Raw genomic sequence first — 14,143 nt, 5'->3', positions numbered from 1 at the left:
GAAGAGGCACCGCCGTAGGCAGACGACCGATTCTTTTCTTTTCTTTCGGAAAGCGAGTGCGGTGGCCCGTAGGGCCATCCGTACGGCTAAACGTGAATGTTGGGCATCTTATGTCTCAACAATTACGTCCGAAACCCCTCTGACCCAGATCTGGAAGCGTATCCGCAAGATAGTGGGTAAGTTCGTTCCCGATGTTTCACCGGTCCTTCACCTCCATGATACTCTTGTGGCGGACCCATTGCAGGTCGCTTCCGAAGTGGGTTCCCACTTTTCTTCTGTTAGCTCTGGTCTTCATCTTCCCCAATCTTTCCTTCTTCGTAAACCTGTCCTTGAGTCTCGTACTTTAGATTTCTGCACTCATCTTCAGCTTCCCTATAATGATCCCTTCTCTCTCTCTGAACTTCGTTCTGCCCTGGCCCTCTGCGGTTCTACGGCGGCGGGCTCCGATGGTATTCATTATGAGATGCTTCGCCATCTCCCTCCGAGCACGTCTCAGTATTTACTGAGTCTGTTTAATCGGATCTGGGAATCGTCGTCAGTCCCTGAGGACTGGCTCGATACCGTTGTCCTCCCTGTTCGAAAACCGGGGTCTCTGGGTACTGCCCCTAAGGACTTTCGCCCTGTTGCTCTCACAAGTTGTGTCTGCAGACTCTTTGAACGTATGGTTAACGTTCGTCTGATGTGGTTCCTGGAACACCATCACCTCCTCTCCCCTTCTCAATTTGGTTTCCGCAAATGCCGCAGCACGACAGATGTTCTGGTGAACTTGGAGGTCTATATTCGTACTGCTTTTGCTGCGAAGACCTCCGTTGTTGCCGTCCTTTTTGACCTGGAAAAGGCTTACGACACCACTTGGCGTTATCATATCCTATCTCAACTTCATTCTTTTGGCCTTCATGGTCATCTCCCTCTCTTTCTCCGCAGCTTCCTCTCTCGTCGTTCCTTTCGGGTGCGCCTTGGTACCGCTCTCTCTGCCTCTTTTCAGCAATACGAAGGTGTGCCCCAGGGTAGTGTTCTGAGCACTACTCTTTTTCTGGTTGCCCTCAATGGTCTTCTTTCCTCTCTTCCTTCTGGTGTCTTCTCCGCCCTCTATGTCGATGATCTTACCCTTTGCTGTCAGGGTGATGATTCGCCTCTCCTTTAGCACCGGCTTCAACTTGCAATTGATGCCGTGTCGTCTTGGTCCACCGATCATGGCTTCAAGTTCTCTACTTCTAAGACTTGTGCCATGAATTTACGCGGAAACGGGTCGTTCTTCGTCCCTCTTTGTCACTTTATGGTCATCCCCTTGAATACAAAGATTCCGCGAAGCTTTTGGGGTTATTCCTTGACACTCGTTTGTCTTGGTCTCCCCATATCTCTTACCTTCGTGTTGAGTGCTTTAAGGCCCTTACCCTCCTTCGGGTCTTGTCCCATACTTCTTGGGGGCAGATAGGCGCACTCTCCTTGCTTTACATTCCTCTCTCGTCCTTTCTAAGCTCGATTATGGTTGCCCTGCTTACTCGTCTGCTTCTCCTTCTACTCTTCGCCGTCCTGATGCTTTGCACCATACTGGGTTGCGCCTCAGTTCTGGTGCCTTTCGTTCGACTCCCATCCTTAGCTTGTATGTTGACACTGGCTTCCTGTCTCTCCAGGACCGCCGTGATCGCTACTGTCTTCGCTATCTTGCGCGGTCCTTGCAACATCCTTCCTCTCGCCTCTGTCGTGCTTTAACTTTTACCCCTCCTGCGGTTCCTGTTCCTCTTCACCACCTCCCTCTTTCTGTCCGATTATCTCGCCTACAGGATTCTCTTTCCGTTCGTATTTCTGATGTTTCTCCTCGTGTTGTTCCTTCTTTGCCCCCGTGGAGGGTCCCTCTTCCGCGGTTTTGTACATCCTTGACCCGTATCACTAAAGCTTTTACCCCTCCTACGGTTCTAAAACGCCTTTTCCTCGAGCACTTTTCTTCTCACTCCCGCTCCGTTTCTGTCTTCACCGATGGGTCTAAGTCAGCGGACGGTGTTGGCTACTCTGTTGTTTTTCCTGATCGCACTTATATGTGTCGCTTACCTCTGGAGACTAGCATCTTTACAGCGGAACTTTATGCTATTCTCTATGCTCTTCGTCTCCTGCTTTCTCGTTGTCAGTCTTCCTTTGTAGTTGTTGTTGACTCTCGTAGTGCCCTCATGGCTCTCGCGTCCTTTAATCCGGCTCATCCAGTAGTTGTCGAGATCCAGCATTGGCTGTTTCTTGTTCACAGTAAATTTAAGTCGGTTGAGTTTTGTTGGGTTCCCAGCCATATTGGTGTGTCTTTAAATGAGCGTGCGGATGCTGCCGCCAGGGAAGCTGTCCGCTCTTGTCCCATCTCTCGTAAAGGCATTCCGTATTCCGACTTTTACCCGGTTATCCATTCCTCAGGACTTACCCGTTGGCAGGCTTCTTGGTAGTCTGTTACTAGTAACAAGCTACGTACTCTTAAATGTTTTGTTTCCTCGTGGCTGTCCTCCTTCCACCGTAACCGGCGGTGGGAAACAGATCTGGCGAGGTTGCGTATTGGCCATACTCGCTCAACCCATGGTCACTTGATGGAGCGCCGCCCTGCTCCTTATTGTCCCTCTTACGGTCGTGCATGTCCTTCTTGAATGTCCTGACTTCCAGGACGAGCGTGTGTCTTGCTTTCCGACCGCCCCTCGCGGTCACCTGTCCCTCGATAGAATTCTTGGTGACTCGGATACTTTTGATATCGTTCGCCTTATGCGTTTTTGTTCTCGTATTGGCATCCTTGGTGATATTTAGCGCCCTCTGATTATTTTGCGCATTTGATGGTGCTACATAGCCTTCCCGGTTTGGTGCCTTCTTTTGATAATTACTTACTTACGACTATATAGCACTGGGAAGGGGTCAGGATAAGGATTTGGGATGGGACGGGGGGAAGGAATGGTGCCCAACCACTTGGACGGTCGGAGATTGAACGCCGACCTGCATGAAGCGAGCCCGCTCTCTACCGCCCAGCCCAAATGGTTGGTAGGGATTAAAATTGGAAATGCTGTAATCTTCCACGGTGAAGGAAAGTGCCGTTGTTGTTTCTCTTAGTACAAATTATAAATCTGATACATTCTAAGTTCAGTTCCAGTTTTAGTTATCCATTCGGAACAATGTTGACCTTCAATAAAGTTATTCTGGAGGGCTTCTGTGCAAGGGTTAGGATGAGTTAGCCTAAGCATTTTTATACCAATTTGACAGTTAATTTCAGTATCACGATCAATGATGCTTGGAATATTAAGTTCCTTGCTCATGTTGGGTATCTTTGTGGTACGGGGGCACCCAAGGATTATCCTCAAGGCTTCGTTCTGCAATTTTTCAAGCCCTCCAAGCTTTCTTTCAGACATCAAGGCAAGCAGAGATGCAGCATTATCCACAAAATATTTAATGTATGCAAGGTACATCATTTTGACAATTCTGACACTGGCATCATAGCCTGGGAGATAAGCTGCAACAGCCTTGAGAGCTCTGAGCCTCTGTTTATACTGACGACAGAGTCTGGCTACAACAGGACTATACAGTGCCACCTCAAGGCCAAGGTATTTGAATCTATTAACATAGACAAGCTGGGAGCCATCATATAGTTGCATCTTGCGAACAGCGCCTCCCTGCCTGGGTGGGCGCCGATCTTTTTCTCTGCCGAGATCCTGAGGTCCTGACATGAGTCTAATACAGAGTTAAGAGTGTTCTGCGTGTTAGCATACCCAGCGGTGTGTATAATTATATCATCAGTATATCTAATGATGTGCACGTTGGGTTTCTTCGGTACTGAGTTTAACAGCGTGTTTATTAAGATATTAAATAAGGTAGGTAGGACTGAGGACACCTCCCTGCGGGGTGCCTAGTTCAAAGTCTCTTGTTACACTTCTATGCCCCTGGAAAAAATACAGATGACTTCCTGTTGGATAAGTAACCCCTGATCCAACAAAGAAGCCGACCACCAATATTCATTCTTGCAAGCTCACTCAAGATAACATGTCGATTTGCAATATCAAAGACAGATTTGAAATCTAGGAAGGTGGTATATGACTTTTCAGTGTGCAGGGTAAGAAAGGTGGTGATGCAATGATGCTCACTCCTTCCATGCATGAAGCCATATATCTGGGGGGATAGCATGGTTCTTATTCTATGGAGGACACGGTTTAGGACCATTCTCTCGAATGTTTTGCAAATGCAGTTAGTAAGGGAAAACTCTCAAACGTAGTGTGTCCCCGTGGCCTTCCTCCTGCCACCGTAACCGGCGGTGGGAAACTGCTTTAGCACGGCTGTGGGTTGGTGATACTCGCTTAACCCACGGTCGGACGGTCACTTAATGGAGCGCCGCCCTGCTCCTTATTGTCCGAATTGCGTTGTCCCTCTTACGGTCGTACATATCCTTGTTGAATGTCCTGACTTCCAGGACGAGCGCGTGTCTTGCTTTCCGACCGTCCCTCGAAAGAATTCTAGGTGAATCGGATACTTTTGATATCGTTCGCCTTATGCGTTTTTGTTCTCGTATTGGCATTCTTGGTGATATTTAGCGCCCTCTGATTATTTCGCACTTTGATGGTGCTACATAGCCTTCCCTGTTTGGTGCCTTCTTTTGATAATTACCTTACCTTACCTTAGTAAAGGAAATTGGGCAGAAAGTATTCTCTTGATTTGGCTTGGGAATTGGAGTGATTATACTGTTAGTCCAAGAAATAGGAAGTTCCAAAGTTACATATTATACATCTCAAGAAGGGAATTTCCTGGTGTATGGAGCAAACGCAATGTCATAAGTGATACCATCCTCACCGGGGGATGTGGCTTTACCTTTATTTAGGGCCTAAAATAACAAAAACTCAGTAAATGGCACGGCACATTGCATTCATCTTCCTTGTGGAGCATGAAGTCAAGAAGCCTTTCTATATCGTCGTAACCAGTAATTAGTCTTAATTATGTGTCTGGGGAAGACTATTGAAGCTAGAAGTCTTTGCCTAAGCATTGACCAACTCGTTTGCTCTGTATAGAGGGTGAGGGTGTGACACTTGGCTAGTTTTATTGCCTTTGATCCTTCCATGCCTGGCTGAGGAAGGGGGTGTGGTGAGAGTTGAGCCTGTTAATAAAAGTTTCCCAGTTATCTTCCCTGAGCTCTGTCATGGGCTACCTCGCCTTGGCTAGGGCTCGCGGAAAGAGCTTGAGTATCTCTGGCATACAGGTTTTCTTATTTGTAAGTCGAACTCTTCTGGCAGTGAGTTTCAAAATACGCAGTTTAGGGTCATTATAATAGACATGGTGTTCATTACTTTTCTTGAAGTTTTCTTTTTCTTGAAGTTTTCTTGAAGTAATGATTGGCTGTCAACTGTGTTAAGTTAGGTGTTTCGCCACGAGTGGATCCGAGTCGATTAGCCAGACGTCAAGAGTCTCGCTAATGCAACCATAGCCTTTCTGACGCCAATCTAAAGTAAATCAAGCACCCTTTGTATTAGTGGTTAAGTTAGTAAATAAACTACTGTTAACCTTTATGCGGTATTTCCGTTGAACCACTTCTGAATACTGCCAACATTATTCAAACCTTCAGCTCCAGGTGTCTTCAACACCGAGTTGCCTATATTCACTAAACTATAAATGTGATGAGGACCCTAGGAGTCCCTTAAAGTGTTAAATCATTGAAGAGATTCCAACGATCAACGTGGAGCAGGACCAGGTGAGGCTAGTCTGAGAAGAGACCCTCAAGGACTCTAACTCGACCTTGCTCCCAGGCCCTGTACGGTTGCTCTCGTATTTTCTCTGCTAATTCCGACAGCTTCGTGAAGCGTCTGCCGTATGTACATTGGCGACGTACGCATTGCAGTCGTGAAAGCAAAAAGAAAACCCCCACAATTCCGATTCCCGTTACTGATGTGGGCGTCACCACTCTCCTTGTGTCTAGTATTGTAGTCACCAAGAATGATGGTTGGCTCTGCTTGAGAGCAAGCCGGATGATCAATATAATTTAGCCTTCCTGCTGAAGCATAAGAACATATTTGAAACATAATAATCAAGGAAACTGCAGAAGGCCTGTTGGCCCATACGAGGCAGTTCCTATTTATATCCACCTAATCTCATTCATATATAAATACATTTATATATGTATTTCTTAAGGTTATCTTGAGATGATTTCAGGGCTTAGCGTCCCCGCGGCCCGGTCCTCGACCAGGCATTCTTTTTGGTACACAACCCCAGGAAGCAACCTGTAGCAGCCATCTAACTCACAGGTATCTTTTTACTGCAAGGTGAACAGTAGCATCAGGGTGAAAAGAACTCTGCCCATTTGTTTCCGCTTCTGCCGGCGATGGAACCCGAAACCTTAGGACTATGAATACCGAGCGCTGTCCACTCAGCCGTCAGCCCCACTAGGTGCCTATTTAATCTAGGATATAGATTAAATACAGGATCGAGTGGTCCACATAAATCCTCACTCCTTGATATTGTTGCCATTTGTTTTTAACTGGAAGAAGTGGAAGAAGGGAATTGTGTTGGTGTATAGACTGCTAGAGTTATACCTATAAATAAATCAAATTATGAAACTAGCTCATCACATATGTTAGTTGCTAAGCTTAGAGGCTGGTCCAAGGTAATTAAGAGCAGGAATAGAATGTAATTGAGGAAATGTATGAATTAAGTTTACAACCTAGTAATGTTAGTTTACCGCTCCACCGGTCTCTCAAGTGTTACCCGTAATCCATTTTCTATATTGTTGTTAAGCTAATATCACATTTTTAGCAATCACGATGTCTTGTAGGCCTCTCTACATGTGTCTAGCTTCAGAGATAGACCTTCAGAACTATAGCTGTAACTGGCCTAGTTAGGTTAGCCTTAATTATGATCCTTATGATCTGTGAGAGCCTGAGGGCGGCTGCTGGCGGGAGAGGCTATTGGCCACGACCACTTTTACCAGTTGATTGACAGTTGAGAGGCTGAACCAATGAGCCAGAGCTTAACCCCCCCCCCCCCCACAAGAACAACTAGGTGAGTACAGTCAGGTGAGGTGAGTACTGAAGACGGATGGCTGTGCGTGTCTGCTCCTCAAAAAGATCTAAGTTTCCCCTTCTCAATCTTTGTTCATAGACAGTCCACATTACTCACATAAGTCATCGAGCGCGATCCAGTAAAGTTATGTTAATGTAATTGGGTTCGAAGCAGCGACCAGTGAGATATTATAACCATATTATGACAAGTCACATAGAAGTTCAGTAGCCATTTGGAAATTTACTCGGTAGGAGAAACATTATTTTAAATCTATAAGTTTTGGACCTGTTTCCCTGACGAGTATTATAATATGTTCATGGTGCACGCAGGATTTTTGTGATTGTGAAAATTTTTCATATCATGCAGAAATGGAAAATAAGTACATTTTTGTTTTTGTATTAATATTTTTATTATGTATCAAGAGTGTCACCTAGATGTAATCTTTAATAACATATTTCTTGACAACCTTATTTTGATAATGTCAACTAATCTTGCTAATGTTTATTATTATATGGGGGCCAAGCTAAATTAAGGATAAAATTCCTAACAGTCCTCCCCCCAGGACACAGCTATAAGATGAAGTCTCCCAGGACACAGCTAAAAGTTGAAGCGTATCAGGACCCGCATAGGAGATGAGAACTCCCCAGGATGCATATTGAAGATGAAGTCTCCCTGGGCGCAGCTAGAAGATATAGACCCCCAGGCCACAGGTAGAAGATCACGTCCCCCTGGCCACAGGTTGATCACGCCCCCCCCCCTGGCCGCAGGTAGAAGATGACGTCCCATTGGCCGCAGGTAGAAGATATACATTTTTCTTCAAAATGATCCGAGAGTTCTCTAGCTTTCTTCGCTCTTCTTCACAGCTAAACGACAAAGATGCAGCATACTTCCCCCTTACGGCACTTTCCGTTCGGGTCCCTCGGGCCGTTGCCGCACACCTCGATGGGATTACACTCACCTCCTGCAGACCCGCATCCTCCTGGGATGTCCGGAGCTGTGGAAAGAAGGCGGCACATGCGGTGAGCAAGGTAAGTTTATAGCATGTAGGAGAGGAAACGAAGAAGCAGATGGGAGACCAACAAATGCATTGCCTTTTATCAGGCATGCACTTCCAGGTAACATCATTGACATTATAAACAACATAAAGAAGACCTTGAGGTCCTTAGGAGAAGCATGAGGGAAAGGGAAAGAGTTTGTTGTAACATTTACAAAGTAAATAGCAGCCGTAGGCAGGCCATTTAGAGCCGTACTAAACAGTAAGAGAAAGAGAGCAGTACAGTTAGAGCTTGGGGGTTACAATTTCGAACGGGCTTTTGTTCTCGGAATAAATTCAAGCCATATAATTACATTTTAATCATCGTACTCACGATCAAGGCAGCATTCAACGCCCAGCTTCTGCTGCGATCTACACAGGCCCTTCTTCGGGTGGAAGAGCCCAGTAGGACAAGCGGACTCCCGCACACATGACCCACCATGGAGCGAGCACAGGTCCCCAGTCAAGAACTGTTGACAGAACAAAAAATGGTTGGCCGACGAGAACAAACAATGGTGTTGAGAGATCAACAAGCAGAGAAAACGAGTAATTTGGAAGGGAAAGGGGGGGGGACTAAAAAAAAAAAATGTATATATATATATATATATATATATATATATATATATATATATATATATATATATATATATATATATATATATATATATATATATATGCGAACAAGCCTGAATGGTCCCCAGGACTATATGCGTCTGAAAACTCACCCCAGAAGTGACTCGAACCCATACTCCCAGAAGCAACGCAACTGGTAACTACAGGGCGCCTTAATCCGCTTGACCATCACGGCCGGACAAAAGGAAGTGGTAGCCGGAGCTATTTGAACCACTTCCCCGCCGGCGAACAAGCCTTTTCAGGCTTGTTCGCATTTGTGTTCCTCACGTGTGCCCCAAAGAATGAGGTGATTTGGTGAAAGGCTATGCCCAAGATTACCATCCGAGTTGCCGGCGGGGAAGTGGTTCAAATAGCTCCGGCTACCACTTCCTTTTGTCCGGCCGTGATGGTCAAGCGGATTAAGGCGCCCTGTAGTTACCAGTTGCGTTGCTTCTGGGAGTATGGGTTCGAGTCACTTCTGGGGTGTGAGTTTTCAGACGCATATAGTCCTGGGGACCATTCAGGCTTGTTCGCATTTGTGTTCCTCACGTGTGCCCCAAAGAATGAGGTGATTTGGTGAAATGCTATGCCCAAGATTACCATCCGAGTTGCCGGCGGGGAAGTGGTTCAAATAGCTCCGGCTACCACTTCCTTTTGTCCGGCCGTGATGGTCAAGCGGATTAAGGCGCCCTGTAGTTACCAGTTGCGTTGCTTCTGGGAGTATGGGTTCGAGTCACTTCTGGGGTGTGAGTTTTCAGACGCATATAGTCCTGGGGACCATTCAGGCTTGTTCGCATTTGTGTTCCTCACGTGTGCCCCAAAGAATGAGGTGATTTGGTGAAATGCTATGCCCAAGATTACCATCCGAGTTGCCGGCGGGGAAGTGGTTCAAATAGCTCCGGCTACCACTTCCTTTTGTCCGGCCGTGATGGTCAAGCGGATTAAGGCGCCCTGTAGTTACCAGTTGCGTTGCTTCTGGGAGTATGGGTTCGAGTCACTTCTGGGGTGTGAGTTTTCAGACGCATATAGTCCTGGGGACCATTCAGGCTTGTTCGCATTTGTGTTCCTCACGTGTGCCCCAAAGAATGAGGTGATTTGGTGAAATGCTATGCCCAAGATTACCATCCGAGTTGCCGGCAGGGAAGTGGTTCAAATAGCTCCGGCTACCACTTCCTTTTGTCCGGCCGTGATGGTCAAGCGGATTAAGGCGCCCTGTAGTTACCAGTTGCGTTGCTTCTGGGAGTATGGGTTCGAGTCACTTCTGGGGTGTGAGTTTTCAGACATATATATATATATATATATATATATATATATATATATATATATATATATATATATATATATATATATATATATATTATAATAATAATAATATATTTAGGAACAGTACATACATATAGTTGCAGCGTTACAGTATAAACATTCTGTTAGATTTAATGATAGAGGCAATACATACAATACCTAAAGCCACTAGTACGCATAGCGTTTCGGGCAAGGAGAGGTGGGAAAAAAACACTTAGACTAAAACTTAATAGTAATTGAGTTTAAAGTATAAATTGTGTTGAATGAAAAAAATAATGAAAGATAAAAAAAAAGGGGGGGAACATGGTAGAAAATAGCCAATATACAAGTTGGCCAACAAACAGCATTTCTTTTTTTTTTGTAATAGTAAGACATGGGTTGACATTTAGAAGTGAGGTAGGTTACATGGAGTTAATTAGGTAGTAATTAGTTTTCATTTTAAACTGGTTGAGAGAGGTACAGTCTTTGACATAATTGGGAAGGTCATTCCACATTCTGGGTCCCTTGATTTGTAGAGCATTCCTAGTTTGATTAAGTCTAACTCTTGGAATATCAAATAAGTATTTGTTTCTGGTGTGGTGCACATGAGTTCTGTTACAACCTTCTAGGAAGCGATGAAGGTCCGGATTGACATTACAATTCAGAGTTTTAAATATATAGAGTACACAAGAGAGGATGTGCAGTGACTTAATATCTAACATATTCAGAGATTTGAGTACGGGTACTTACTGAAAGCTGTCTGGGGCCAGAGTTAGTTATTGTTCTAATTGCAGCTTTGTGTTGTGTAATTAGAGGACGTAAATGATTTTGGGTAGCAGAACCCCAAGCACAAATACCATAGTTGAGATAAGGATAGATGAGAGAGTAATAGAGCGTCACCAGAGCAGGGCGATGAGCATAATATCTGATCTTAGAAAGAACGCCAACAGTTTTAGAAACTTTTTTTTTTGCTATATTTAGAATGTGTCCCTGGAAATTCAGCTTGTTATCGATGAGGACACCAAGGAATTTACCATGAACTTTACTACTGATTTGTATATTGTTTATTCTTAGATTAATTTAATTTGAGGCTTTATTACCAAACAAAATATAGAAAGTTTTGTCAATGTTAAGGGTGAGTTTGTTAGCAGTTAGCCAAAGATGGACTTTATTTAGTTCAGTATTCACAGTGACATTTAGAGCAAGAGGGGTCAGGACTGGAGAAAAGGAAAGTTGTGTCATCAACAAATAAGATTGGTTTGAGGTGTTGAGAGGCATTTGGAAGGTCATTAATGAAGACGAGAAAGAGGAGAGGGCCAAGTATGCTGCCCTATGGAACACTGATGTTTATAGGTAGTGTCGGAGAAATGGAATTATTCACAGAAACATACTGGAGCCTGTCAGTAAGGTAGGACTGAAGGTATTGCAGGGAGTGACCTCTGACTCCATAATGATGTAATTTAAGAAGAAGGTTTTGGGGGTTGACAGTGTCAAAAGCCTTACGTAGGTCCACAAATATCCCAACAGGGAACTCATTTTTATCAAAAGCTGCATGTATCAAGTTTATATATATATATGTCGTACCGTAGCCAGAACGCACTTCTCGGCCTACTATAAAAGGCCCGATTTGCCTAATAAGCCAGGTTTTCCTGAAATAATATATTTCATCTAATTTTTTTCTTATGAAATGATAAAGCTACCCATTTCATTACGTATGAGGTCATTTTTTTTTATTGGAGTTAAAATTAATGTAGATATATGACCGAACCTAACCAACCCTACCTAACCTAACCTAACCTATCTTTATTGGTTAGGTTAGGTAAGGTAGTTGAAAAAGTTAGGTTAGGTTAGGTTAGGTAGTCGAAAAACAATTAATTAATGAAAACTTGGCTTATTAGGCAAATCGGGCCTTGCATAGTAGGCTGAGAAGTGCGTTCTGGCTACTAGGTACGACATATATATATATATTATATATATTATATATATATATTATATATATATATATATATATATATATATATATATATATATATATATATATATATATATATATAATATCTATATATAATAACTTTTAGACACATCCACCAGGGGACTTGAACAGTGGCCATCAAGATGGCAGGTACACACTTGTATCCACTACATTATACTTCAGAGCCCTACAAAGAGGTGGGAATTCCAGGGTATTTAACCAATCAGATATCCCATCTCTCCAGGCAATGAGACAGTGAGGGATCACTCGCATTTTTCATCAAGCCCTGTTATATGGGAGTACTTGGTGCTAATTCTTAATGCTTAATGCATTCATTGAAGTGCAAACGACCATCAATACTCAGAATAGACCTAAAATGTTGATAGAGCAAGAGGGGCTATTCAGTAAATTCAATTTTAATAATAAAAGGATAGACTGGGAGATAATAAACAGGGAACTTACAAACATTCCATGGGAAACTGTTGTAAGTAATACAAGTCCTACAGAAGGAATAGAAAAACTGACTTCGGAAGCGTATCAAGTCTGTCTGAAACATGTTCCTTTGAGGAAAGCCAGAAAGAGATCCAACGTAGAAAGAGAACGCAGACGACACTATAAACGCAGGAAAAAAATAACGGAACTGCTTATGCAGACACGAATTTCCCGTCAAAGAAGGAATAATTTAAATAGGGAGATTGAAGAAATCGAGCGGAAATTGAAACACTCATATAAAACTGAAGAAAGGCAGTTAGAACAGAAAGCAATTCAGGAAATAAAGAAAAATCCAAAATATTTCTTCACATATGCGAAATCAAAAGCAAAAACTACTGCATGTATTGGACCTATTCGTACAAGTGAAGGTTCATACACGGAGGATGACAAAGAAATTAGTGAAATCCTAAAAAAGTAGTATGAGGACATGTTTAGCACTCCAATAAACAATATGAAAGTGGAAGATCCAGACAATTTCTTTATGCGGGATATTCAAACCCCTGGAAATATCAATATCAACACGAGCGCACTAAATTTTGAAATTTCCAGGTCCAGACTCATGGAATTCAATATTTATAAAGAAATGCAATGTGCCGGTAGCACAGGCACTCGGTATAGTGTGGAGGAAGAGCTTGGACACGGGGGAGATACCAGATGCACTTAAAGTAGCAGACATAGCCCCTCTACACAAGGGAGGGAGCAAAGCATTGGCAAAGAATTATAGACCAGTTGCACTAACATCGCACATCATAAAAGTATTTGAGAGAATGATTAGGAGTCAGGTCACCAATTTTATGGAGACCAATGACCTTCACAACCCAGGCCAACATGGATTTCGAGCGGGAAGATCGTGCCTCTCACAGCTACTTGAGCACTACGACAAAGTCACTGAGGCATTAGAAGAAAAATAAAATGCTGATGTGATATACACGGACTTCACAAAGGCTTTCGATAAATGTGACCATGGCGTGATAGCACACAAAATGAAGTCAATGGGAATAACCGGTAAAGTAGGACGCTGGATACTCAGCTTTCTGTCAAACAGGACTCAGCGAATAACGGTCAACCATATAAAATCTAGTCCAAGTGCAGTTAAAAGCTCTGTACCTCAGGGTACAGTCCTTGCAACGCTGCTTTTCCTTATTCTCATATCAGATATAGACAAAAATACAAGTCACAGCTTCGTATCATCCTTTGCAGATGACACAAAAATCAGTATGAAAATTATCTCGGCTGAAGACACTAAAAAACTTCAAGCTGATGTTAATAAAGTTTTCGACTGGGCATCAGAAAATAACATGATGTTTAACAGTGATAAATTCCAGGTACTTAGGTACGGTAAAAATGAGGACCTTAAACATAATACAGAGTACAAAAAACAATCAAATGTACCCTAGTAGGAAAACAGCATGTAAAGGATTTGGGAATAATAATGTCTGACGAAGTAACGTTTAAGGAGCATAACCAAGCAAATATTGCGACAGCCAGAAAAATGATAGGATGGATTACGAGAACTTTCAAATCCAGGGATCCCATCACAATGGTTGTACTCTTCAAGTCACTTGTGTTGTCCCGTCTTGAGTACTGCTCAGTACTCACTTCCCCCTTCAGAGCAGGAGAGATTGCTGAAATAGAGGGAATACAGAGAACATATACAGCACGCATAGACGCAATAAAGCACCTAAATTATTGGGATCGTCTCAAAGCCCTCCAAATGTACTCACTAGAAAGAAGACGAGAGATATCAAATAATATAACCT

At 43.4% G+C, this 14,143-nt stretch overlaps 2 protein-coding genes across 2 annotated transcripts in view; both read right to left on the bottom strand.

Annotated features, from left to right (window-relative positions):
• LOC138355900 (myb-like protein Q) overlaps nucleotides 1-3,275 on the bottom strand; it is a 130,303-nt gene extending 127,028 nt beyond the window's left edge. Inside the window, exon 1 of the mRNA XM_069311452.1 lies at nucleotides 3,212-3,275. Coding sequence (XP_069167553.1) covers nucleotides 3,212-3,275 — 64 coding nt within the window. The remainder of the gene's footprint in view (nucleotides 1-3,211) is intronic.
• Nucleotides 3,276-7,383: 4,108 nt separating this feature from the next.
• The window catches only part of LOC123753221 (uncharacterized), a 40,834-nt gene continuing 34,074 nt past the window's right edge, over nucleotides 7,384-14,143 (bottom strand). The window contains exons 4-5 of the mRNA XM_069311481.1: nucleotides 8,361-8,496; nucleotides 7,384-7,987 (exon numbers count right to left, since the gene is read on the bottom strand). Coding sequence (XP_069167582.1) covers nucleotides 7,857-7,987; nucleotides 8,361-8,496 — 267 coding nt within the window. The 3' untranslated portion in view covers nucleotides 7,384-7,856. The remainder of the gene's footprint in view (nucleotides 7,988-8,360; nucleotides 8,497-14,143) is intronic.

Source organism: Procambarus clarkii, chromosome 69, assembly GCF_040958095.1.
Source record: "Procambarus clarkii isolate CNS0578487 chromosome 69, FALCON_Pclarkii_2.0, whole genome shotgun sequence".
NCBI classification, from domain to species: Eukaryota; Metazoa; Arthropoda; class Malacostraca; order Decapoda; family Cambaridae; genus Procambarus; species Procambarus clarkii.
Note: the sequence above shows the minus strand (reverse complement) of the source record. Positions and strands in the feature narration are given on the sequence as shown.